Source organism: Notolepis coatsorum (assembly GCF_963971535.1).
Source record: "Notolepis coatsorum genome assembly, chromosome: 14".
NCBI lineage: Eukaryota > Metazoa > Chordata > Actinopteri > Aulopiformes > Paralepididae > Notolepis > Notolepis coatsorum.
Genome location: NC_140178.1, coordinates 104,811,541 through 104,836,851, shown reverse-complemented (window position 1 = coordinate 104,836,851; position 25,311 = coordinate 104,811,541). Strand labels below are relative to the sequence as shown.

The 25,311-nt window shown below is 50.2% G+C and overlaps 1 protein-coding gene across 1 annotated transcript in view; it reads left to right on the top strand.

The window, feature by feature from the left end:
- LOC311240686 (alpha-1,6-mannosylglycoprotein 6-beta-N-acetylglucosaminyltransferase B-like) overlaps positions 1-25,311 on the top strand; it is a gene marked incomplete at both ends in the record, with an annotated part of 501,846 nt that overhangs the window by 333,955 nt on the left and 142,580 nt on the right. Inside the window, one exon of the mRNA XM_084329259.1 lies at positions 10,321-10,452. Within this exon, the coding sequence (XP_084185385.1) occupies positions 10,321-10,452 (132 nt within the window). The remainder of the gene's footprint in view (positions 1-10,320; positions 10,453-25,311) is intronic.

The window sequence follows — 25,311 nt, the reverse complement described above, 5'->3', positions numbered from 1 at the left end:
TGGTTCAAAGGGGGGGCGTCGAAATGGTAAACAAATGCTAAATGATGCATTTATATAGCAGCTTTTATCCAAAGCACTTTACAATTTCGTTCCTCACATTCACCCATTCACACACCGACGGCGGAGGCGACCATGCAAGGTGCCAACCTGCTCATCGGGAGCAATTAGAGGTTAAGTGTCTTGCTCAAGTGTCTTGCTCAAGGACACTCCGGCACGCTGCCCGGGAGGACCGGGAATCAAACCGGGAACCTTCCGATTACCAGACGACCGCTCTACCTTCTGAGCCTCTGTCGCCCCGCGTTGAGATGCTCAAATGGGGTGCTAGCTTTAAAAAAATATATATTTCTAAGTATATTATTATTATTATTATTATTATTATTATTATTATTATTATTATTATTATTATTATTATTATTATTATTATTATTATTATTATTATTATTATTATTATTATTATTATTTATCTTTGTTTTAATATTGCCAGTTAATAGCCTCAGAAGGTTTACTCTGTGCATCTCCATCTTTTCTTTGGGTGCTTAGACTTAAAACATGACAGCAGCTTTCTCCGCTGCTCTGTTCTAATCATTGACACAGAGAAAATAGATTATATATTTTCCCCCCCAAGTGCTCCTGAATGCTCTCTATCTCTCTCTCTCTCTCTCCCTCCAGAGTGCACGCAGAGTATGAGGAAGTGGTTTTTCACTCGCTGTGTACAGTCAGTCTATGTAGATTGTGGGCGGGCATTAGCTACAACCACAGAGCCAATCACATCACTGTCTGCTACCCAGAGCCTGAGTAACGTCATTCAGGCGTTCAAATCAGGATGGCCTAATTTACTGGAGAAGGAAATTATCTGAGCTGAATCAGAGCAATCCGCCAATATGGTATTTAGACACTGAATTGATACGAACTCCTATTACTATAATACAATGCTAGAGACTGAAAAATGACATTTATAGTACATGTCCCCTTTAATGGTCACACCCCCTCTTACATCTCAGACCTCTTATCCCCCTATTCCAACACCAGGTCCCTCAGGTCAGCCGATCAGAGGCTCCTGACAGTCCGGAGGTCTAACCTCAAGCTCAGGGGGGGCCGTGCCTTTGATATCGCAGCCCCTGAACTGTGGAACAGCATCCCCACCTCCATTAGGCTCGCCCCCTCGATAGATGCCTTCAAATCGAGGCTCAAAACCCACTTCTACCTACTAGCCTTTCCCGTTCACTGACTCATGCCCTGTTTTCCTATGTGTTTGCCTGTGTGCCCTCCCATAAAACAGAGTGTGATTGTTGTCTATATGTATCTTGTGTATCTACCCTCTGTACAGCACTTTGGTTGACACGCGTCATGTGAAATGTGCTTTATATAAATCTGATTGATTGATTGATTGAAATAGCCAATGCAACGTAGAATGTTGCTTATTCCAGTCACACGAGTTCTGTCTAACAGTAAACAGACCTACATGGCAACTAGACATGAACACGGAATCACATGGTATTTTTAGCTTTTATCGAAACTTGCAGATATATTATGACACTTCTTTCTTGATGAGCAATTCAGACCATGATCAAATGAACAGAGCACATAATTCTACACCTGGGCAATAATAATCAGTTATAGATTGTATAGCTTTACGCTCTGCTCTTTAAGGAACTATCCCTTTATCCACTCTAATAATGAATAATTTTCTCCACATGCACACACCCATCTGCCTGGCCACACCCACATCCGCTCCTCTATATAAGCGGGGTTGTGGCCACACCATCAGCTCCTTCCCTATTTTCACCACCGAAAAGTGTCTGTAACACACCACTTTAAGTTTAGTGCAAAAATAGTTGTTGGAGAGGAGCTACATTGACATTGTATCTTTGTTTTTTCTCTCTAGAAAATTTTCGAAAAAGCAAAGAGATGATGTCTTCACCGTCGGAGGGTCTAGATGATTACAATGCTACCCTCCACCAGCGCTTCACTATCGCGGCATCCTCCGTGCGTCGTGGGGCGTCTCTGGTTCCACCGTCATGGCAAACAGGTGCGCCTGGGCGGCGCCCGGAGGAGAGTGTGCTTCGCCGAGGGGCCGTTGAGCCGGGTTCTGAAAGGCCGACAGTTCCTCTGGTGGCCGGGGATTTGCGTCGCAGACTATTCGCCTCGGCTCACTCTCGTCATAAGACGGCGAGCAGCGGGGGTGAACGGCCTGGTTGTAGTGTTGTGCTGGAGCCGAGCGAGCGTTCTCTCGCCTCTTCTCCATATCCGATGGAAACTGAGAATTACATGGATGGGGCGGGAACTCTCTTGTTCGAAGGCCCGGCTTAGACGTGTCACTCTCCCCCTCGGGGAGTGGCAGGGAGTGCTACGTCTCCCTGGGGTTCCTTGTACTCTGGGACTGGGTTAAAACCTCCACCCCAGAGACGAGATGCCCAGCTATCTGCTGCGTCGGACGATGGCGCCAGGTGCAGCCTCCCGTACGCGAGGGACGCGAGTGACGTGGAAGAAGGTATGCAAGGGGAGTTGCTTGCCTTGTTCCCTGAGCTCATGGCGGCCGCTGCAGCCACTGCCGGCACCTGTTCCTGATGACATGATAGGTCATCTCTAGCAACGTCGTCCTGTGAGAGAGACGGGCGTTGTCTGCCCATTCTTCCCAGCAATGGAGGCTTACGTGGCACAGGGACAGGTGATATATTGCATCGTTGGCCTTACCCCCGCCTACGTGCCAGTCACGCGGGTGGTGGGTTTGGTCCAGGGGCTAAAGGACGGGGTGCCTCGGCTTGATAGCCCGATGGCAGCCATACTTTGCCCCGAAATGGTGTGGGAGCCGTTAAGAAAGCCGGTTCCCCGGGGGAAGTCAGCTAGGCAGTTGGTGTCGTGGAGTGAGCAGGTGTACATCGCCTCGACACAGAGCCTGGCTGCGACCTCCAACATCGCGCAGCTGGCGCGCTACATGTCAGGGCTGATGGCGGGCGGGACGGTACTAGATGACCATCAACGGTACCTTCACGCTCAGGCGGCTGGAGCCATCCTGCACTTAACCCAGCTGCAGGCGATAGCCGCCAGGAAGGAACGTGCCCTGGCCACTCTCATCCAGCGGCACCTTTGGCTGGAGCAGGCGCGGGTGCCGGAGCAGAGGAGGATTCCGCTGCTCACGGCCCCCCTCTCCGATGCTGGACTCTTCGGGTCGTCCATGCAGCAGATGATGGCAGCCTGCAGGGAGATGGAGGAGGAGCGCTCCGTGCTCCAGCCCCATTTCCCCCGACCCGATGCCACCGGTGATGTTAGGAGGAAGCAACGCCGGTAGAGGCCTGCGGCCGTTGCCACCATCACCGCCGCTGCTGCTGGGCCTTCTGCCAAGAAGGCCAGGAGTGGAGGGAGTGCCACGACCGCTGCAGCCAGTCGTCCCACGCCCGGAGGGAACGGTAGGGATCGACGTGACCAGGAGACTCCCCAGCAGCGTCCCTCCGGGCCGGCTCCCCGTGGGGGCAAAAAACGCTCTGCACGCGGCAGGCGGCGCTAGTGACTCCCCTGTTTGCCCCTGCCCCCCCCCCCCCCCCCCAATATCTAATTTTGTTATTAAATAAAGGGTCCCTCCTGGTGAGGGACTATTTTTTGTTACAAAACGTGTGTTTATTCACTATATATTGGGGATACGATGTAAAACCCTCAACTACTGTTGGGGTTGTGTTCTTGCTTAGGGAGTAGGGCAGTTTTTCTCAGAAATATTTTTTTTGGTCGCTATTACAGTATGTACGTATGTGCTTAGCAAGGCCTGTGGCTAGCACTCGGTCGAAGGACTTATGTCTTCTCTCATCATAAAAGACGGCGTTCTTCTTGCAGTAGTAAGAGTGAACTTTACCTTTTTTATTATCTGAGGGGGTTGTGTGTATTCATGTTACGTTTAGGAAACGTGGCATAGAGTTCACAACTAGGTTGAGTGTTAGCCTGCAGAAGTGGTTACATATATAGCTATTGTACCGAGGTCCTTGGACCCTCTCTTTAATGTCTGTTGTTTTTTCTTTACTTGGTAAAGGTGTAAAAATGCGGGTGGCAAGTTTCCCTGTGTTTTTTGGGTCTCGACATGTACATAGCGCTGGCCCTGGGTGCTTTCGATGTGAGACCACGTTATGGGCTGGCGCGCCTTGGTTGCCCAATTCATAGAAACAGCGTTTTTAATGCGGGCGGCTGCGAAGGAGATTTTTGTCTCTACCGAGCGCCAGTGTACTAGGTTAGACTCGACGGCTCACATACATCTCCGGGGGAGATGACGGGGTAGATCAATACATTGGCGGAGGGGTCTCATGTCCGTGGGGTGGGCCACCAGGAGCAGTGCATTCGCGTGCTGATTATCTTGGTGGCGCCCTCTGTGATGTTTTGGATCGACACGCGTACCTACCCCCCTCTTAGGACTGGGGATGGCGGCGTGACTAGGATGTAGGACTGGTTCTGGTCGCGCCAGACCAGGTCAGTTAACCCGTTGTCCGCCGGGGCGCAGATCTGCTGTTCTGGTACCCCGAAGGACTTTGTTCTTTTCCGGGGGGGAAATGCCAGGTCGGCCCGGGCATCGCGGGGATTGATGTCGTGGATGTGTGTGTCATGTGTATGCCACTACGAGTTGCCCTTAACAGTGACGTGCTTGGTCCATACTGTGTTGTACCTTGCGCTGTGTTAGGGGGCCTGGTCCTTCTCCATTTATTTTCACCCCTCCCTACCCCTGATGGGCGGGGATGGGAGGCGGCTGTCGAGGAGGTTTTCTGTTAACCCCTCTAGGCATCCCTGTGTAGGTCCCGGTCCGCCAGGCCCAGGTCCGAACTCGTTCTCGTCGACCTGTTGGCCCTGGGTAACCCTTTGAAAACTGAAACACTTGTACTGCCTGTATAGCCTGTGTATACGCGTAGTTATGTTTCTGAGTTTTCTTGGTGGGTTAAAGGAACAACCGCCTCCTGTTAAACTAAACATAGGGGGGTGGTTGGTTCCGCGGTGTGTTGGTAGCAGAGTTGACTCTCGGGTTGAGGCCGGGCTTGACCCCGTCTGCCCGAGAGTGTGACCCTGCACCTTTCGTGATGTCTGCTAATTGTGTCAGCCTCCTCTTTGAACCTCGACCCCGCTGGAGGGGTCGGGTTTGTGGAGGTTACGACATGGTGCACACCATACCGAACGCCCCTTCCGCCGGGATACTGTTCTTACAGTAGACCCTTTAGGCGCCTGTCTAGTCCGCAGTGCTCCAGGCACAGGTCCAGTTCTGCTCTTGGGGCCTGTTGCCTGGATTGAGGGATCAACCTCCTTGGCGGTTGTCTCCCCGGCACGCCGACTGGCCCCGCAGTGTTGTGGGGGAGTAGCCTCTTGTAGAGTGCTTCAGAGCGGCGTGCCGAGGGGGGAAGGGCCTGATCTTGATTTGGGCCGTGTCCGATACGCTGGCGATGTGGGGGGTGATGTCACCAGTGACCCTCTGGTGGGGTCCCGATGCTACAGCCTCGTTGGCCTCACCAGGCCCCCTTTTTTTGGGGGGTCCTGGCCCTCAGGTTGTCCTAGGGCTGGGACCTCCTCCGCGCTCCGCTGCTATGGCCTTGCCATGGGGTTGGGTTTTTGACCTTCGACCCCGTGATGTTGGGGGCTGTGACAGAGGTGTTTTGCTTCCCGTCCATTCCCTGGTGGCATGTGGGATGCACGCCTGAGTGGTCGCGGGTCCTTTTGAATGAAGTCCCACGGTCTGCTCACCCTGTGCGTTTGAGGTGCTAAACCCTCTTCGCACAGTCGGATCCAATTCCCTCCCGTCCTCCACTAGGGGGGCCCAGGGCACTCGGGTCCTCCCCGGTTCTGTTGGTTGTGGGGGGCCTCAGCGGGTACATCTGTCGAGCTTTTCATCTGCTCAGCTCTAGTTTAGTTTAGTTTAGTTCTAGTTTCTTTAATAGTTGTCATACAGAAGTACAGAATACTTTCATACAAAATGCTTCTTACTGTTCCTGTGTTCCATAAAGAGCAGAGCATAAAGCTATACGATCTATAACGTAAGGTTATTCTATATATGAGTATAGCGAGCGCTCTGCTCTGACTCACTGAGGACCCCGTGGTCTTCGCCTTCGGTCGTGAAAGACTTGGGAAGGAGCTGATGGTGTGGCCACGACCCCGCTTATATAGAGGAGCGGATGTGGGTGTGGCCAGGCGGATGGGTGTGTGCATGTGGATAGTTTCAGCAGAGCGCTCGCTATACTCATATAACTAGGGTTATAGAATAACCTTACGTTATGGTACTTGGTCATCAGATATTGTAGGTTGAGAACCTGGTGTAGGACAACCTTAGTATCACCTGTGTCCACCTTAAAGGTCTGAGCACATTTTCTTCTTGTTGGTGAAAACTTTTAATTGTGAACCTAACACAGTGCTTGTGCACTTTGTAGAAGCACGTGTATTTTACTACAGCAAACCAATACCGCACACACAATCAATCAATCAATCAAAATCAATAACCGTCCCTTGGGCCACGTAAATCCACTGCTACTGTACAGGTACAAGGCCAATTAAAAAGTTTAAAAAAAAAAAAGATAAAAACTGGTTCGGTGTTCAATAAAACAATTATATTAATTATAGTACTCCATGTGTGATTACGTTAAACATGCCACACAAGCTAGCAGGAGAATGTGGCTAATACTAAGGAACTACTACATCATGTTTCATGAAATGCTGTGACATCGGCATAACAAGACTATACAGTACAATAGTGGTAAAACACCACCGGCTCATTACAGACACATGAGAGCTGTTAGGATCAGTAGATGAATAATATGCGCTTGGCACCGAGCCATGGTGAGGACACGTAATGTGGGTTTAGAAGCTGCTTGAAGTGAAGTGGGGGGATTTTAAAGGGTTAAATACATTGACCCGTCTGTCAATGTCATGATCAACCCCCCCCCCCCCCCCGTTTGTCTACAGTATGTGCTCTTTCATCTTCCCAACAGACGTATGTCAAATAGTTCCATGATATACCCGTGTGTTGGGTTGGGTGGGCAGGGGAGCGGGGGAGGGCTGGGAGGCTCCCCACTTTGAGATAACCATGGCAGGTTGTTCCACTTGAGTACCTGTGCCGCAGTGTGCTCTGGGTAATTTACAGCCCTGTTTCTCTTTTGTTCTCTTACAAACAAACACACGTACTGTACTACCCCCCCTTGACAAAATTACACCACATTTATGAGCATTCGTTACTCGGTTTCACTCAGTGTGAATTTTCCTACCGTGCAGAGCAGCCATCCAAGCACAGACACCCTGGCATTTTGGATCTACCTGATTTGATTTGATTTGATTTGATTAGGAAAATAACAAGTTCAAGTTCAAGTTTCAAGTTTCTTTAATAGTTGTCATAGTAAAATACAGAATATTTTTCCATTAAATGCTTTTTTTATGTGTGAGCTCCTGAGAGTGTGCTAGATGAAATAGATAAAAAGTATAAAATAGACAATGTCAAGAGTACGTAAACAAAAACTGTTCAGTCAATCAATATACATAATACAATATACAATACAGAGTAAAAAAAAAAATAGTAACAGTGAGGTACAATGCAGCAATGGGATCAGGTACAACCTAGGGTAAGGTACAATGAGGTATGAGTTGCAGTGCAAATCTCTTTGTTAATAAATATAAAGTGTGTTAATGTGTTTAAAGTGAGTAGAGTAGGTGTTACAGTGAGTGTTTGTTTATTTATATAAGTGAGTGTGTGTGGATGTGGGGTTGTTAAATAGTGTCATTGTCGTTGAGCATCCTGATGGCCTGGGGATAGAAGGTCCTTCTGAGTCTCTCTGTAGTGGCCATGAGACTCTGGTATCGCTTGCCTGACCGCAGCAGTTCAAAGAGACAGTTGTTTGGGTGACTAGAGTCTTTGATTATTCTCTTAGCCTTGCTCCTGCAAAGCTTGTTGTAAATGTCCTGGTGAGTGGGAAGTCCACCTCCAATTGTGCGTTCGGCTGAACGGGCCACTCTCTGTAGTCTGCTGCGGTCGTGTGCGGTGCTATTCCCAAACCAGGAGGTGATGTTACCAGTCAGGATAAAATAGAATAGAATAGAAATACTTTTATTATCCAGAGGGAAATTTGACACTGCAAATCGCTCAACATTAAACATTTAGACAGAACAGGTCACGAATAAGAATAACAAAAAAATCAAATTATGTCTATTGTGCACAAGTAGAAGTTCTTGAGTATCTTCGGACTCACTTTGAACTTCCTTAGGCGCCTAAGGAAGTAGAGGCGTTGCCGTGCCTTTTTCACTACACTGTCAATGTGTGTGGTCCATGTCAAGGTCAAGTTCAAGTTCAAGTTTCTTTATTAGTTGTCGTAAAAAAATACAGAATACTTTTCTATGAAATGCTTTTTTCTGTTATGAGCTCCTGAGAGTGTGTTAGATAAAAATAGATAAAACGTATAAAATAGAAAGTCAAAAGTATGTAAGCAAAAAGTGTTCAGTCAATAATATACATAATTATGTACAATATACAAAACAGAGTAAAAAAGAGTAGCAGTGAGTTACAGTACAATACAGTATACAGTACAATGCAGAAATGGGATGAGGTACAACTTAGGGTAAGGTGCAATGAGGTATGAATTGTAGTGCAAATCTCTTTACCAATAAATATAAAGTGTGTTAAAGTGTCTAAAAGTGAGTAAAGTGGGCGCTACAGTGAGTGTTTATTTAAAGTGAGTGTGTACGTGTGGATGTGTGTGCTGTGAGTGTAGTTGATGGTTTGTTACATAGTGTCATTGTCGTTGAGTCCTCGGATATCTGGACTCTGTGGTACCTAAAGCTGTTCACTCTCTCGACCGGTGCCCCGTCGATGCTGAGTGGGCTGTAGTCCCTGACCCCGTCCTCCTAAAGTCCACAATCATCCCTTTTGTTTTGCTGACGTTCAGGGAGAGGCAGTTCTCCTGACACAAGTATCATACATAACATTGAAGTATCATGAGCCTGTACTCCAGACTTAAAAGCATTATTTAAAACACTTATTTCCAAAGTGGTCCTCGATGGAAAACATAAAAACCCAATAAAAACACAATAACAATAAAAACACAATAACAATACAGATAAAACACAATAAAAACAAACCCAATAAAAACCCAATAAAACAAGACATAAAATACATTTCGTACCCTGCACTACACTAAGAGAAGATGGAACATCTGTTATTATACATATATACCTGTTATTCTGGTATATATTTTTATATCTTGGAACATATTCTACAGATTCAAATGTAGATTTCCCCCTTTGATGCTTCCAAATCAAATCAAATATATATGTAAAGCCCGAAATCACAAGGTAATGCCCCCATGGGCTGTACAAATCTTCGTTAAACAAGTCAAGAAGAAACATCACAATAAATCAAGAACAAAAAATCCACCATAAAATCCCAATAAGGAAAAACTCACAAAAAAACCTAGCAATAGGAAAAAAGCACCACAGGTGATGTGGAGGAGAAAAACCTCAGATGGTCTGTTCAAAGGGGGATCCCCCAACTTGGATGTCGGTGATAATATAGTGTTGCTATGGATGATTGATGGGTGGAGATTAAAACAGGCGAATAGTTATTTTGTATAGTACATATACGTATAATAACACATGGTGCAAATGGTGCATTTATATAGCAGCTTTTATCCAAAACGTTTTACAATTTTGTTCCTCACATTCACCCATTCACTTACACATTCACACACCGATGGCGGAGGCGACCATGCAAGGTGCCAACCTGCTCATCGGGAGCAATTAGTGGTTAAGTGTCTCGCTCTAGGACACTTTGACACGCTGCCCGGGAGGAGCGGGAATCGACACTCGGAACCTCCGGATTACACTGTCGTCCGAATTAATACTGTTAAGACTGTCCAGTTGGACTGTTGTTAAAGTCGATGTAATGACACGACTTATATATTCCACTAACTCTGCATATGGATCTAGAAGTTGGATATCTTTTCACAAAGTCTGTTTTATTCCACTAACTCTGCATATGGATCTGGGAGTTAGATATCTTTTCACAAAGTCTGTTTTATTCCACTAACTCTGCAAATGGATCTAGAAGTTGGATATCTTTTCACAAAGTCTGTTTTATTCCACTAACTCTGCATATGTATCTAGAAGTTGGATATATTTTTATTTAGGCTGCATTCCAGATATTTGGTGTTTACTGCACAGAAGCCCTGGCATACCCGATTAGTCAATTGATCTCTTTCCGTTGCCAATATGTTTGCACATCCCAATAGCACTGTGCTGCTGTCGATCCTGGCAGTGTATGTAGTGGATTACTGTATGTAGTGGATTACAGTATGCCTGACCTCTTTGACCTCTTTCTGTCTGCAGGTTCCTTGGAGTTCCTCCTGGAAGAGGAAGCTGCCCCCTCACAGGACCCCTGCCCTTTGACCTCATCTATACCGACTACCATGGCCTGCAGCAAATGAAGCAGTACATGGGCCTCTCCCTCAGAAAACACAAGTCAGTCTCTCTGTCTAGCCTCTCTCTCTCTCTCTCTCTCTCTCTCTCTCTCTCTCTCTCTCTCTCTCTCTCTCTCTCTCTCTCTCTCTCTCTCTCTCTCTCTCTCTCTCTCTCTCCGTTTTTTTCCCTCTCAATCTTTCTGTCTGTCTAGCAGTTTGCGCCTTATCATTTTGTAGTTGTACCAAGTGTAGTTTGGTTTTCAGTTTTGTTAGTGGCATAGTGACCGGGCTCATATATAAGATGACACTTAAAAGAACACCTTCTCTTCTCCAGAGAGAGACAATAAGATGGATACCAGTTTCCTCTCTGTGCGTTCAGTAGAAAGCTATCTGGCTGCATGTTAGCCTAGCTTAGCACAATGAATGGAAGCGGACATGTATGGGTAGCCTTCGGGAGAGGTGTTAGTTGGACAATGCCTAGGCTAACCAGTCATGGCCGCTTCCATTCAGTGTGCTAAGCTAGACTAACATGCAGCCAGATAGCTTTCTACTGAAGAGAGGAAACTGGTATCTATCTTCATGTTCAATGTGATTTATGCTGTTCACACTGTCATGAAAAGAACATATCTGAGTCACATTATGAGCAAAGAAATTCAGATTCCAGCCACTTCTGCCTGCAGTGTGAACGTGGCCAAAGTGCACAGGTGTGTATTCGGGTACATCGGCTATTAACCCTTTCACAACCACACTACAGAAGGTTAACCTTTCACTACCACACTACAGAAGGTTAACATTTCACTACCACACTACAGAAGGTTAACCTTTCACTACCACACTACAGAAGGTTAACCTTTCACTACCACACTACAGAAGGTTCTATATCATACTGGCTCCGCTCAGCGTCATTCTGCACTAACCTCACTTCGTGCAAAGCACTGAATAAAAATCCACAATGTACCTTTACATACCAGCATCCGTCTGGCCACACCCCTATCCGAGTACCTTCATAAGCAGGTGTGTGGTCACCTACTCGCCTCCTTCTTCACTTTCACCACAAGGAAGTGCCTGTTGTATACCCCACTTGACGAGGTTGTTAGCTGAAGAAAGTTGAGTTACGTGTTTACATTTTTTCTTGCTTTTTTCTTTCTCTCATACATTTTAAAAGAAAAAAGCTAAGTAATGTTTACCTCGGAGGGTCGCGCTAGCAACATCACCCTTCACCAGTGGTTCTCCATTGCCTCCTCTGTCGTGCGTCTTGGAGCGGGGTTGAGGCCTCTTTCGTGGTCAGCAGCCGCGCCCGGTAGGCGTCCGATAGATAGTTTGCCTCTCCAAGGAGCTGGTGCACCAGCGCCGTCTCCTGTGCGATGGCCTGGTTCCGGCTCTGGTTCCTTTGCCTCCGGAGAGTCGTCCGCTGTTGGGCGGCCGGCTCCTCTGGTGGCGGAGGATTTGAGACGCAAACATTTTGCATCGGCTCGCTCCCGTCGCAAGATGGTGGTTTGTAGACGCGAACGGCCTGGTTTTGGTGAGTTGTGGGAGCCGGATGAGGATGCGTCTGATTCTCCATGGCCGTTGGAAACAGAGGACTACATGGTAGAAGCGGACGGGTTCTTGCTCGACGCCCCGGTGGAGACATGTCCGCCGCCCGTCCAGGTAACACTGGAGGGGGGTGGGAGGTCTCCTTGTGGCTCTGTAACCAGTAGTCTGCTGCATGTGAGGGACGCGAGCTCGGTGGGAGAAAGTATGCAGGGGGAACTGCGTGCTTTGTTCCCTGCGCTCATGGCGGCGGCGGCAGTCGCAAACGGTGTGCCGCTGCCGCAGCCACTGCCTGTTCCTATTCCTGACGATCTCATAGGTCATCTATGGCAACGCAGTCCTGTGAGAGGGATTGACGTTGTCTGTCCATTTTTCCCCTCAATGGAGGCCTACGTCCGTCAGGGACAGGTGGTCTCCCACATCATGGGCCTTCGGTTTTTGTGTGTGGACCCCAGAAAGACTAGCTGGTTGCTATCGCACCAGCTAATGGGGATCCCTAATAAAATCAAAATCAAAATCAAATCACCCCCGCCTACGTGCAAGTCACGAGGGTGGTGGGTTTGGTAGAAGGCATGAAGGAGGGCGTGCCTTGGCTTGATAGGCCGATGGCAGCGCTCCTTTGTCCTGAGGTGGTGTGGGAGCCGTTACGGAGGCTGGTTCCCCAAGGGAAATCGGCGAGGCGGTTGGCTTACTGGAGTGACCAGTCATTTATCTCCGTGACGCAATCTCTGGCTGCCACTTCTAACATCGCGCAGCTGGCGAGATTCATGTCCGGAATACTGACGGGCAGTATGGAGCTGACTGATTTGCAACATGATCAGCTCGCCCAGGCGGCAGGAGCCATCCTGCATCTGATCCAGCCGCAGGCCATAGCCGCTGGGAAAGTACGCGCCCTGGCCACTCTAGTCCAGCGCCACCTTTGGCTGGAGCAGGCGCGTGTGCCGGAGAAGAAGAGTACTCCACTTCTGACGGCACCCCTCTCCGATGCTGGACTTTTCGGGTCGGCACTGCAATTGATGACCTCAACCTGCAGGGAGATGCAGGAGGAGCGTTCCGTGCTCCAGCGTCATTTCCCCCCGCCCGATGTCGCCGGTGGAGTCAGACGGCAGGCTCGTCGTCGGGGTTCCGCCGCCGTAGCCGCCGCTGCTACCACCGCCACTGCTGGACCTTCGGCAAAGAAGGCCAGGAGGAGAGAGGGCGCCTCCGCCACTGCAGCCGGCCCATCTATCCCGAAGGTGATGGTAGGGATCGTCGTGACCAGCCTCCGATCGTTTACCGTCCCTCCGGGTCTCCCCGGGGTGGCAAGTCCCGAGCGGCTCGTGGCAGGCGTCACTGAAAGTACGACTTTTTCCCTCTGTGGTCCCCCCATGTTCCCTTCCCGGCCCAAATATGATTTTTGTTTATAAAAAATAAAGAATAAAGAGGAGGGACTGTATTTTTTGTTACAAACTGTGTGTTTATTCACCAAACATATGATGGGGATACGACGTGTGAACCTTTCGCTAGTGTGGGTTTGATAGGAGGGCTAGACTTTAAGTCTTGTTGGTCGCTACATTCATGTTAGAGCTTAAGCAAGGCCTGCAGCTTACACTCGGTTGAAAAAGGTTTTTTCTGCCTCGACCTGAATCTTCACATAAAGGTAGAGGTTAGTTGTGTGCTCTGTTGCTTAAACAGTGATATTGAGCCGCAACACTATTGTGTTTGTCTGCAGTAATGCTCGTGTATGAAAAGGTACCGCGGTTCAGGCCGCTCTCTCTATCAGATTTTCTGTGTCTTGCAACATATACACGGGTGTCGGGTTCACACATACATAACTTGGCCTTGTTATAAACCCTGTTCACAGACGTGTCTGTGGCTAGCGTGCATTGAATTAGCTTTGCGCTGTTCATTAGCATACTGGCTACTTAAGGTATCATATGGCTATTTTGTTGTTGTCGTATGCAAGGGTTGGGCTTGCGAGGGGGTACCGGATAAACCCCTCCTTCCCTCTTCTGATTGGTCAGGGGATTTCTTGGACTCTCTTTTCATTCGGTCAAGGCCAAGCTGTTAGGCAGCTTGGCACGGGGGGGGGGGGGGGGGATTTCCCTGACTCCGCACCTATCACGAGCGGTTGAGTCATGAGTTTCCCCCCGTCATAGAAAACGTCACTAGGCACGTTTCTATTGGACGACGGCTTCCGTGAGTTTTTTCAGACCCGTATGTAGGGTCTGTCATTGTCAAGTTGTCGGGGCAGAGCGTAGGAACTTACTGTTCTACTACGCTCGATATACGTGTGACTTGAGTCTGTTGGTCACATGACTCAATGTTACCGTGACTTTTCAATCTATGGCTCACGTGGGAAGTCTCTCTGAGGATTCCCATCTCCTCAACAATTTTTACCCTCGGCCGCATCACGTGGGATTCATGTCAGTCGGTGTTTCTTTCTTTTTAATAATAAAAAGAGTGAAGAATATGAAGCACGACAACTCCTTGTCGTTCTCCCAGGCGACTTGAAGGACCAATGTCTGGTGTCTGGTTAGACTATCCATTGATGTGTTTGGGTCTCGACGTGTACATAGTGCTGGCTTGCGGTGTTTTCTGATAGGAATCACGCAGGAGGCTAGTACGCCTTGGTTGCTCGTTATTAAAACAGTGTTTTTATAGGGCAACTGGGATGGGGGATTTTTTCCTCTTCCGAGCGCCTGTTACTAGGTCTCGACGGATTCTCGTTCATATCTGGGGGATGTTAACGGAATAGATCAGAACATAAGTAGAGGGGTAGGGGGGTGAGCGCGGTACGAATGGGAACGTCTGGGTGGCACCCTCTTTTCATGTTTTAGATCGACACGCATACCTACCCCCTCTCCTGGAGTGGGGATGTCGGCGTGGTTAGGGCACGGGACTGGTTCTGGTCACACTGGTCCAGGTCAGTTAACCCGTTGTCCGCCGCGGACGCAGATCTGCTGTTCTGGTACCCTGAGGGACTTGTGCTTTTTTTGGGGGGAAAAATGCCGGGTCGGCCCGGGTGTCACAGGGTTGGGCGTTATGGAGACCCTTTGTTGGGTACAGGTTGTACCCTGCGCTATCATGAAGGGGCTGGTTCTCCATTATTTTCGCTCCTCTCTCACGCATGGCGAAAAGGGGGCTGTTGGGGTGGTCTTATGGACCTCCTCTGGTAGCCCTGTGTGCTTCCCGAGCCGCCGGGCCCGGTCCGAAGTTGTGTTTTGTCGACCCGTAGGCCTGGAATAACCCTTTTTTGAAAACTGAAACACTTGTACTGCGGTGTAGCCGGTGTGTACCCGCAGGTGTGTTTTGGAGTTTTTTCTTGAGGGGTTATAGGAACAACCGCCGCATGTGGTACCAAGAGGGTGGTTGATTCCCTGGTGTGTTGGCGCAGAGTCAACTCCCGGGTTACCCGGTTGAGTGTGCCCCTGCACGTTCATGACGTCTGCCAATCGTGTCAGCCTTCTCTGCCTCGACCCCTTTGGGTGGGTTTTTTTTGGTGGAGGCTTTGTCATGGTGCGCAACAATGCCAGCATATGCCCCTTCCGCCGGGGTGCTGTTTTCAGTTGACCCCTTTGGCGCCTGTCTCGTCTGCAGTGCTCCAGGCTCGGGTCTAAAGCCTGCTGCCTGGTTTAAGGGATCGACCCCTCTGGGGTCGTCTCCCCGGTGCGCTGCCTGCTTCCGCTATAGTTTAGCCTTTGAGTGCTTCAAGTTACGGCCATGCTGACTGCCTGTGTTGCAGGGTCAGTGTGCCAGGTGGCGTACTAGTGGGGGGAAGGGTCCGCTCTTGGAGGGGCCCTGTCCGAATACGCTGGCGATGTGGGGGGCGGTGTCACTAAGTGACCGCCTGCTGAGGTCTTGATGCTTTGGCGTCATTGCCCTCTCCGGGCCCCCTTTTTCCAAGGGATCCAGTCCCTTCAGTGGGTCTGGGTCTTCCTTCGCGCTCCGCTGCTACGGCCTTGCCACGGGGTTGAGTTTGCTCTTGACCCCGTGATTTTGGGGGCAGTAATGAGGGTTGTTCCTTCCGTTCGTTCCCTGGTGGCATGCGGGTTGTGCGTGTGCGTAGTCGTGGGGTCAAGCCACGGTTTGCTCACCCTGTGCATTGAGTTGCTTGAGTTTCTCTTCGCACGGTCGGATCCGTCTCCCACCCGTCCTCCAATAGGGAGGGTATCCTCCATTAGGGAGGGTCGGGGGGCTCGGTCCTCTCCGGTCTGATGGTTGTGGGGGGCCTCAGCGGGGTACATTTGTCGAGCTTCTGGCTCCCGCTCAGCTCCTGTTGTGCAGAATGACGCTGAGCGGAGCCAGTATGATATAGAACGTAAGGTTATGTATATAACCAAGTTCTATGAATACTGGTGACGCTCAGCGTCAGGACGCCACTGTGGCCCTTGACCTCGCCTTGTGGTGAAAGTTTGGGAAGGAGGCGAGTAGGTGACCACACACCTGCTTATGAAGGTAAGCGGATAGGGGTGTGGCCAGACGGATGCTGGTATGTAAAGGGTACATTGTGGATTTTTATTCAGTGCTGTGCACGAAGTGAGGTTAGTGCAGAATGACGCTGAGCGTCACCAGTATTCATATGTAGCAGGGTGGATTATCCCTGCTTTGTGGGAACGGTTGCTGGCATTCACAAGGTAGCAGGACGCAGCAGAGCTCAGTCTGACTGCCCCCTCGTCTTTGGGCCTGGAGCGTCAAACTGGAGGCCGGCAGCAGGAGTGGATGGGGCCCGGGATTTACCAATCTGGGTTCGGTGCTCTGGTCTTGTCGCCTCTCCAGGGCGGTCAGCAGTATTTCCCCAACACACTCTCACTTCCCCCAATACCTCCGTTAGCCCTCCCACACCTGGTGACTGGTAGATGAATAACAATGCTCGTTTCCCCCCAAGCAGTTCCCTCCCTCAATGACCACTAGAGACCTTAATGACTGGAAGGGGAAGGTAGGTAAGAAAGGGTTAATTGCATTAACATTACCTGCACCAAAAGGGTTAGTGTTAAGGCTCAGGAATTGACACACACACAAGATTCCCATCTACATCTTTTAGTGTTATTTAAGGACTGGTCAGTTACAAATATCAAATAGCAATGAGTCAAATGAAATGTAGTTCTCCTATTATTCGAGCCGTAACTCAATACCTTGCAGACAACTGATATTGTACACCCAAATAATATAGACTCAGATATTGCAGACTCAAGGATAATAGACCCAGATATTGCAGACTCAAATGTAACTGACTCATTACCCACGTCTGGGCTAGTACCAATAATAATACCTCTCTAAGGCTTTACATATATGGCAGCGTTACGTTACCCCCAAGAAGAGAAGGGTTAACTGGATGGGAAATCAATATGAATGAACATACACGTTATTACACTCAAAATGAAATGAAAATGTGGGCCCACTTTACCAAACAAAAGTCCTAACTAATGCCGGCATGAAATGTTTGTGGGGCTACCCCTATACACTGTGGTTAGCAACCATTATCTTCGCCCGTAGGCCGCGTCACACTGTGCAATGTACGAGATGGTATTGGCCACCGAAGTGCCACTGTATTTAGCCAAGATGGCGGCCCCGCCCTCACCACCACTCGTCCGGGTGGTAAGATGGCGTCGAACGCTCTCGTCACAAGAGCCAGCAAGCTGTGGTAGGCAGGGGGGCAGTAGCAGGTTGGAGGCGCGTGCTGTGTTGTGGCGACCTCTGCTGGAGAGGCGGCGTCCTCTGCTCCGTCGAACCGAAGCCTGCTGCTGGTCTGCTGAGCTGCCGGTGCTGACAAGCTGCTGGTAGGCGAGCTGGGTTGGCGCGCATGCTAATCTGAAGGCTACCTTAACTGAAGCTACTCTGTGGGTCTGAGAAGGCCCTCCTGCTAACGAACATGCAGCCAGCGCACGGTGCCTCTAACCACCAGCTCTCTTCAGGCGACGCTTGCCGTGGGTACCTTGCTGGAGGGGATACAGTTAGCATTAGCCACTTCAATATACCGCTTACTTCTAGTATAACCCGCTGTATCACTAGGATTGTTCCGTTCGGATGTTCAACACGCTACTAACGCTTATATTTCTATCATAACGCGAAATATACTTGAGTCCAATTACATTCACCCGTGTGCTCCACGACGGGGCTCCTCAACGATACGTCCTCTCAGGTTCACGTTCAACGCCGAAGAGACTGTTTCTCTCCACTTCTGTTCAGGTGACTTGCTTCTCCTCGACGCCTTCCTCCTGCGCTCCGCCTGCCACCGCCGCCCCCTGCTGGCACCGCCAACTAGTCCCACAGGAAGAACTGGGTGAATTGAATATGATTCAGTTAGTGTTTATAATCCATATTCCAGCCAGTGAGAGAAGGAGAAACTCGCGTCATTGTTCAGGAGAATATCAAGGAAAACTGTGCACAAAGGGGAGATAAAAGGTTAAGTCAGCACTTCTGAATAATAGTCGAATATTCAGGATGCTACATTTCCCCCCACTTAAGTCCTCTGCAAGTTAATTCAATGGAACACCGGTTAACGCATGCATGAATACGGTCCTTAGACCAACAGTTTCATACATTAGATCGACAGTCACACACATTAGACCAACAGTTTCACACATTCGTTCATGAATTGTAAACACTGTTCAACAAACACACTCTTCAGCACGTAGTCCTGGCGATACAGAGCGGGTAGCCGACCTATGGTGCTCCTCTGGGGGCGGGTTGGTTCGACTCCCCCCACGTCCGACTCCGTGTCAGATTCTTCAGTGCCTGTTGGCGGGTCATTGACCACGGCCTCGCCCTCCGGGGCCATCGGTGGACCGCCAGCGGCCTCCTCTTCGTCCCTGTCTCCGCCGTCCTCCCCATCCTCTCCTGAGGGGATGACTCCACCTCTGTCTCCACGTCCGCTGCCACTTCAGCGGCGTCCCGAAGGGGCCTGGGGTGGTTACACGCCCTAGAATGCGGTTCCCGACGGTAATCGAAGGCATTTCCTATGTCCGATTCGGAGGAGCTCCGCGGTGCCGCTGGGGTCTGTCGAGGAGCCCTCACCTGCACTTCCGAGTCGGAGGCCGGGAAGGGACAGGTCTTGATCTGGTCTCTATGTACGGTCCTTTCCGGACCCCCTGCTTCGGGCCTGACCGTGAACACGGGCGTCCCCTCGTGGCTCTGCTTAACCACCACATAAGACGTGGGCTCCCACTTGTCCTGTATCTTATTACGGCCCCGGATTCGGTGGTCGCGTATCAGGACCCGGTCTCCGGCCCTCAAGAGTGCTCCTCTGGACTTTCTGTCATAAATCCTTTTGCGTCGATGAGACGCGTGCTTCGCCGTGGCCTCGGCGGCCTCCGCAGCGGCCTTCAGTCGCTCGTGGTGACCCTGGACCCACTCGTCTAGGTCCTCCGCACCGTCGTCGATGACGTCTCTGCCACCCAGGACGTCTCGGGGCATCCTAGCGTCCCTCCCGAAGAGCAGGTAGAAGGGGGAGTATCCTGTGGAGGAGTGCACGTGGCAGTTGTACGTAAGTACCAACTCGGGTAGGTGTTCCTTCCAGTTCCGCTTCTTGTCCGCGGGCAGACTATGCAGCATGTCATGCATTGTCCGATTGAACCTCTCGCATTGCCCATTCCCCTGGGGATGGTAAGGCGTGGTGCAGCTCTTTGAAATCCCGTAGAGTCGACAGAGCTCCTTGATGACACTGGACTCGAAATTTCGCCCTTGGTCGGCATGGAGTCGGGCAGGGCAGCCGTAATACATGAACCAGTACTTGATGATGGCGGCGGCGGTGGTCTTCGCAGTCTGGTCTTTGGTCGGTATGGCGATAGTGAATCTGGTGAACATATCGGTCAGCACTAGTACGTTCTCGTAGCCACCCGCCGACCTCTCCAACACGGTAAAGTCCATGGCAAGGACCTCCATGGGTGCTGTCACATTGGTGCAGGTCATCTGGGCCTGGGCCTTAGGGAATACATCACGGGCCAATGCACATCACTTGCACTGCTGCACCCATTTCTTCACCTCTTCTGCCATTCCGATCCAATAGTAACTTCGCCTCATCAGATCCACCGTCCCTCGCCCCCCGTAGTGTCCCCCATCTTCGTGTTGGGTCTCGTAGATCCTCCGTCGCAGGGCCGTGGGCACCACCAGCTGGAGAACCTCCTCCCCGTCGCGGGGGTCGCTGACGCGCCGAAACAGTACTTGTTGGTGCAGACGGAACCGCTCCCACTGCCCGTATAACTTGCGGAGGTTCGGGTCCCCTTCTCTCAACTGCACTTTAGTGGGAGGGATCCCCTGTGTCACCGCCCACCACACCAGTCTCAACTCGAGGTCGTCCGCCTGAAGTTGCCGCATTTCCGCCCAGTCATACCCGCTGTTCCCCTTCTGTGCCGCTACCTGTCGTGCGCTGACACTCGGGACTCCCCGCGTCTCTGTCGGCCTCTCAGGGCCTAGTAGGGCCTGTACTTCTTCCGCCGGGACCACGACGTAGCCATCGCGGGCGACTGGTGTGGGGGCGTACAATGGGGCGGTCCGTTCCTGGAGACCCTGACGGGTGTGGGCGCCGGTTGCGGGGTATCGTTATGAAGTCTTTCTCGGTGTCTTCCACTTCGGCGTGGACCAAGCCCCGGGTGGGACCCTTGACGGGGGGGAGGACCAGCTCCTCCTCCGACCAATCGATCGCCGCTTTCAGTACCTGGGGGAACGGCCGCGTCCCGTCCTCCCTCATGTACTTCCTCATTTCCCGCCTCAGGGTCTCGTCTCGGAGGCCCACCACAAATTGTTCCTGCAGCAGGGCGGCAGCGTCGGTGACCTGGGTGGGCGCCCGACGTCGTAGGCGACGAATCCTCTCCTGCAGGTCGTAGGCGAATTGTCACACAGTCTCCCCGGCAGCCTGCCTCCGGTCGTAAAACTCCCCCAGGCGGACACTGACAGGGGCCTTGTCTCCATAGGTCTCTTCGAGGAGCGCGAACAAGGCTTCTGTGTCGGGGGCGGTTGCCTTTGTCAGGAAGCGCACCGTCTGTTTCGCCTCGCCTTTCAGGTGGAGCTGTACGACCTCCACTTGTTCCTCCGCCGGCACTCGACTGGCACGGAGATGGGTCCTCATTGCCTGGATCCAGTCCTCCACAGGCAGCTCTCCCCTCTCCTTTTCCCCTCCAAACTCACTGCACTTCCGCTCCCGCTGGACGTACACCACCGGGGGGGTCGCTGGGAGTCCAGGAGTGTGCTGTTTGAGCGCGGCCTGCGCCAAGGCAAGCGTCTCTTGCTGGCCGAGCCGGGCCTGCTCTAGGTATTCGTGCTGGTGGTCCAGGACGCGCGCTTGGTCATAGAGTTGACCCCGCAGGGCCTCCACTTGTGCGACCCTGCGGGGTCTCGGCTTCCCCTCCTTTCTCCTCGAGGAGGGCCGGTGGGTCACTTCGTCGCTCCGCTGGGGACGACGCTGCTTTGACTTCCGGCTTCGGGGCGTCGCTCTCAGACATCGTAGGTCTCCTGGTCGTCACGTTCGAGGGCGTGGGTTAGGATTTTGATCCTGTGTTCGTGACGCCAAATGTAGCAGGGTGGATTATCCCTGCTTTGTGGGAACGGTTGCTGGCAGTCACAAGGTAGCAGGACGCAGCAGAGCTCAGTCTGACTGCCCCCTCGTCTTTGGGCCTGGAGCGTCAAACTGGAGGCCGGCAGCAGGAGTGGATGGGGCCCGGGATTTACCAACCTGGGTTCGGTGCTCTGGTCTTGTCGCCTCTCCAGGGCGGTCAGCAATATTTCCCCAACACACTCTCACTTCCCCCAATACTTCCATTAGCCCTCCCACACCTGGTGACTGGTAGATGAATAACAATGCTCGTTTCCCCCCAAGCAGTTCCCTCCCTCAATGACCACTAGAGACCTTAATGACTGGAAGGGGAAGGTAGGTAAGAAAGGGTTAATTGCATTAACGTTACCCGTACCAAAAGGGTTAGTGTTAAGGCTCAGGAACTGACACACACACAAGATTCCCATCTACATCTTTTAGTGTTATTTAAGGACTGGTCAGTTACAAATACCAAATAGCAATGAGTCAAATGAAATGTAGTTCTCCTATTATTCGAGCCGTAACTCAATACCTTGCAGACAACTGATATTGTACACCCAAATAATATAGACTCAGATATTGCAGACTCAAGGATAATAGACCCAGATATTGCAGACTCAAATGTAACTGACTCATTACCCACGTCTGGGCTAGTACCAATAATAATACCTCTCTAAGGCTTTACATATATGGCAGCGTTACGTTACCCCCAAGAAGAGAAGGGTTAACTGGATGGGAAATCAATATGAATGAACATACACATTATTACACTCAAAATTAAATGAAAATGTGGGCCCACTTTACCAAACAAAAGTCCTAACTAATGCCGGCATGAAATGTTTGTGGGGGTACCCCTATACACTGTGGTTAGCAACCATTATCTTCGCCCGTAGGCCACGACACACTGTGCAATGTACGAGATGGTATTGGCCACCGAAGTGCCACTGTACTTAGCCAAGATGGCGGCCCCGCCCTCACCACCACTCGTCCGGGTGGTAAGATGGCGTCGAACGCTCTCGTCACAAGAGCCAGCAAGCTGTGGTAGGCAGGGGGGCAGTAGCAGGTTGGAGGCACGTGCTGTGTTGTGGCGACCTCTGCTGGAGAGGCGGCGTCCTCTGCTCCGTCGAACCAAAGCCTGTTGCTGGTCTGCTGAGCTGCCGGTGCTGACAAGCTGCTGGTAGGCGAGCTGGGTTGGCGCGCGTGCTAATCTGAAGGCTACCTTAACTGAAGCTACTCTGTGGGTCTGAGAAGGCCCTCCTGCTAACGAACATGCAGCCAGCGCACGGTGCCTCTAACCACCAGCTCTCTTCAGGCGACGCTTGCCGTGGGTACCTCGCTGGAGGGGATACAGTTAGCATTAGCCACTTCAATATACCGCTTACTTCTAGTATAACCCGCTGTATCACTAGGATTGTTCCGTTCGGATGTTCAACACGCTACTAACGTTTATATTTCTATCATAACACGAAATATACTTGAGTCCAATTACACTCACCTGTGTGCTCCACGACGGGGCTCCTCAACGATACGTCCTCTCAGGTTCACGTTCAACGCCGAAGAGACTGTTTCTCTCCACTTCCGTTCAGGTGACTTGCTTCTCCTCGACGCCTTCCTCCTGCGCTCCGCCTGCCACCGCCACCCCCTTCTGGCAACTAGTCCCACAGGAAGAACTGGGTGAATTGAATATGATTCAGTTAGTGTTTATAATCCATATTCCAGCCGGTGAGAGAAGGAGAAACTTGCATCATTGTTCAGGAGAATATCAAGGAAAACTGGTTAACATGTCTTTGTGCACAAAGGGGAGAAAAGGTTAAGTCAGCACTTCTGAATAATAGTCGAATATTCAGGATGCTACACATAGAACTTGGTTATATACATAACCTTACGTTAACCTTTCACTACCACACTACAGACGGTTAACCTTTCACTACCACACTACAGAAGGTTAACCTTTCACTACCACACTACAGAAGGTTAACCTTTCACTACCACACTACAGAAGGTTAACCTTTCACTACCACACTACAGAAGGTTAACCCTTTCACTCCCACACTACAGAAGGTTAACCTTTCACTACCACACTACAGACTGGTTAACCGTCTGTAGTGTGGTAGCAAAAGGGTTAACCTTCTGTAGTGTGGTTGTGAAAGGTTTAACCCCTTTGTCGTGTGGCAGTGAAAGGGTTAACCGTCTGTATTGTCCACCGTGAAAAGGTTAACCATTTGGTAGTGTGGTATTGAAAGGGTTAACGATTCCCCACACCTAATTTTTCTTCTCATGCAAATAGAAGAAGAAATCATTCAAAGCAAACAATAAACATGAGAAAACACACTTACAGAAACGAATGAGAGGAAAGAGAAGAAAGCAAAGCACTGGTCTCGGGAGATTGGATTGTGGGAAACAAATTATATTTGAAACGATAATGTTTCTATTTCTCGGTTGGCGGTCGGTCGGTCTGTTTCTGTTTGCGATTAAGTCGTTAGGTTATAATGTGCTTCTCTTTTCAGCTGAATAAGCATGAGGCGGGCGGGGGGGGGTTCACATTTCACCGTCCGGGTTTATCTCTTTCTTCCTTCCACCTTTTGATTTAATCCACTCCCACATTCACTTTAGACACCGTAAACACGTTTAACACCATATTTGATCTATTTATTACAAAAAGATTTGCACTACATCCATACCTCGTTTTGCATTTTCTTTTTTTTTTAGCATTTTTGTACCTCGTTGTTTGCATTTTGTACTTCCTTTGTACTTTAGGTTGTACTTTAGTTTGTATATTGTATATTTTTTATAGTGTTTGGACTTTATTCTTAAAAAAAAAATGTTTTACTGTATGAAGCACATTCTCAGGAGGCTCACACAGAACCAAGCATTTCACTGTAATGTACATGTACTTTATATGTGACAAATACTTACTACCCACAGGCAGTACGCTTGATGAACAATGCTCTTTACTGCACCCTCGCGCATTAATATAATGTGCAATATTTTAGCTTATCGAATGTGTACTTATTTAAATTTTTCTTTAAATTGAATTATACTTTATTGCACATACCTCAGACAGTTTATTGTTTATTGTATATAAATACCTTTTTTTATTCAGTAAATTGTTGCCTTTTTATACCTTGATGCTGTGGAGCAAACGGAGAGTAAGAATTCCATTGTACTTGTTGCATAATGTCATCTGAATAAAACAACATTCAGATTGAACATTATGTGCCTCCTTCCGCCGGCTCAGCCTCCATTACGTGCCTCCTTGCCCCGGCTCAGCCTCCATTATGTGCCTCCTTCCCCCGGCTCAGCCTCCATTATGTGCCTCCTTCCCCCGGCTCAGCCTCCATTATGTGCCTCCTTCCCCCGGCTCAGCCTCCATTATGTGCCTCCTCGCCCCGCCCCGGCTCAGCCTCCATTATAGGCTATGTGCCGCGTTATTTCTTTCCGTAGCCGCATTTTGCGGAGACGCTCTCTGATTGGCCACTGACTGGCGCTCTCTGATTGGCCACTGACATGTCCGCCCAATCGCGTGACGAGCTGTGTCTTTGCCGATTTCCGGGTCTAACAGCCTGCAAACTACCTAACGCCTAGTTTATCACTGGTTAAGCTTAGGCGACTCTTTCGAAGTTGGTTAAGGTTAGAGTTTGGAATCAGGGCTGGTGTTCTATCGCCCTGCTCTAAGACAAACTCTAACCTTAACCAACTTCGAAAGAGTGCCTAAGCTTAACCAGTGTAGAAACATGAAGTGGCCAATCAGAGAGCGGTTCCGCAAAATGCGGCTACGGAAAAAAATAGCGCTTATGTGCCTCCTTCCCCCGGTTCAGCCTCCATTATGTGCCTCCTTGCCCCGCCCCCGGCTCAGCCTCCCGCATGTTATCTAAACTC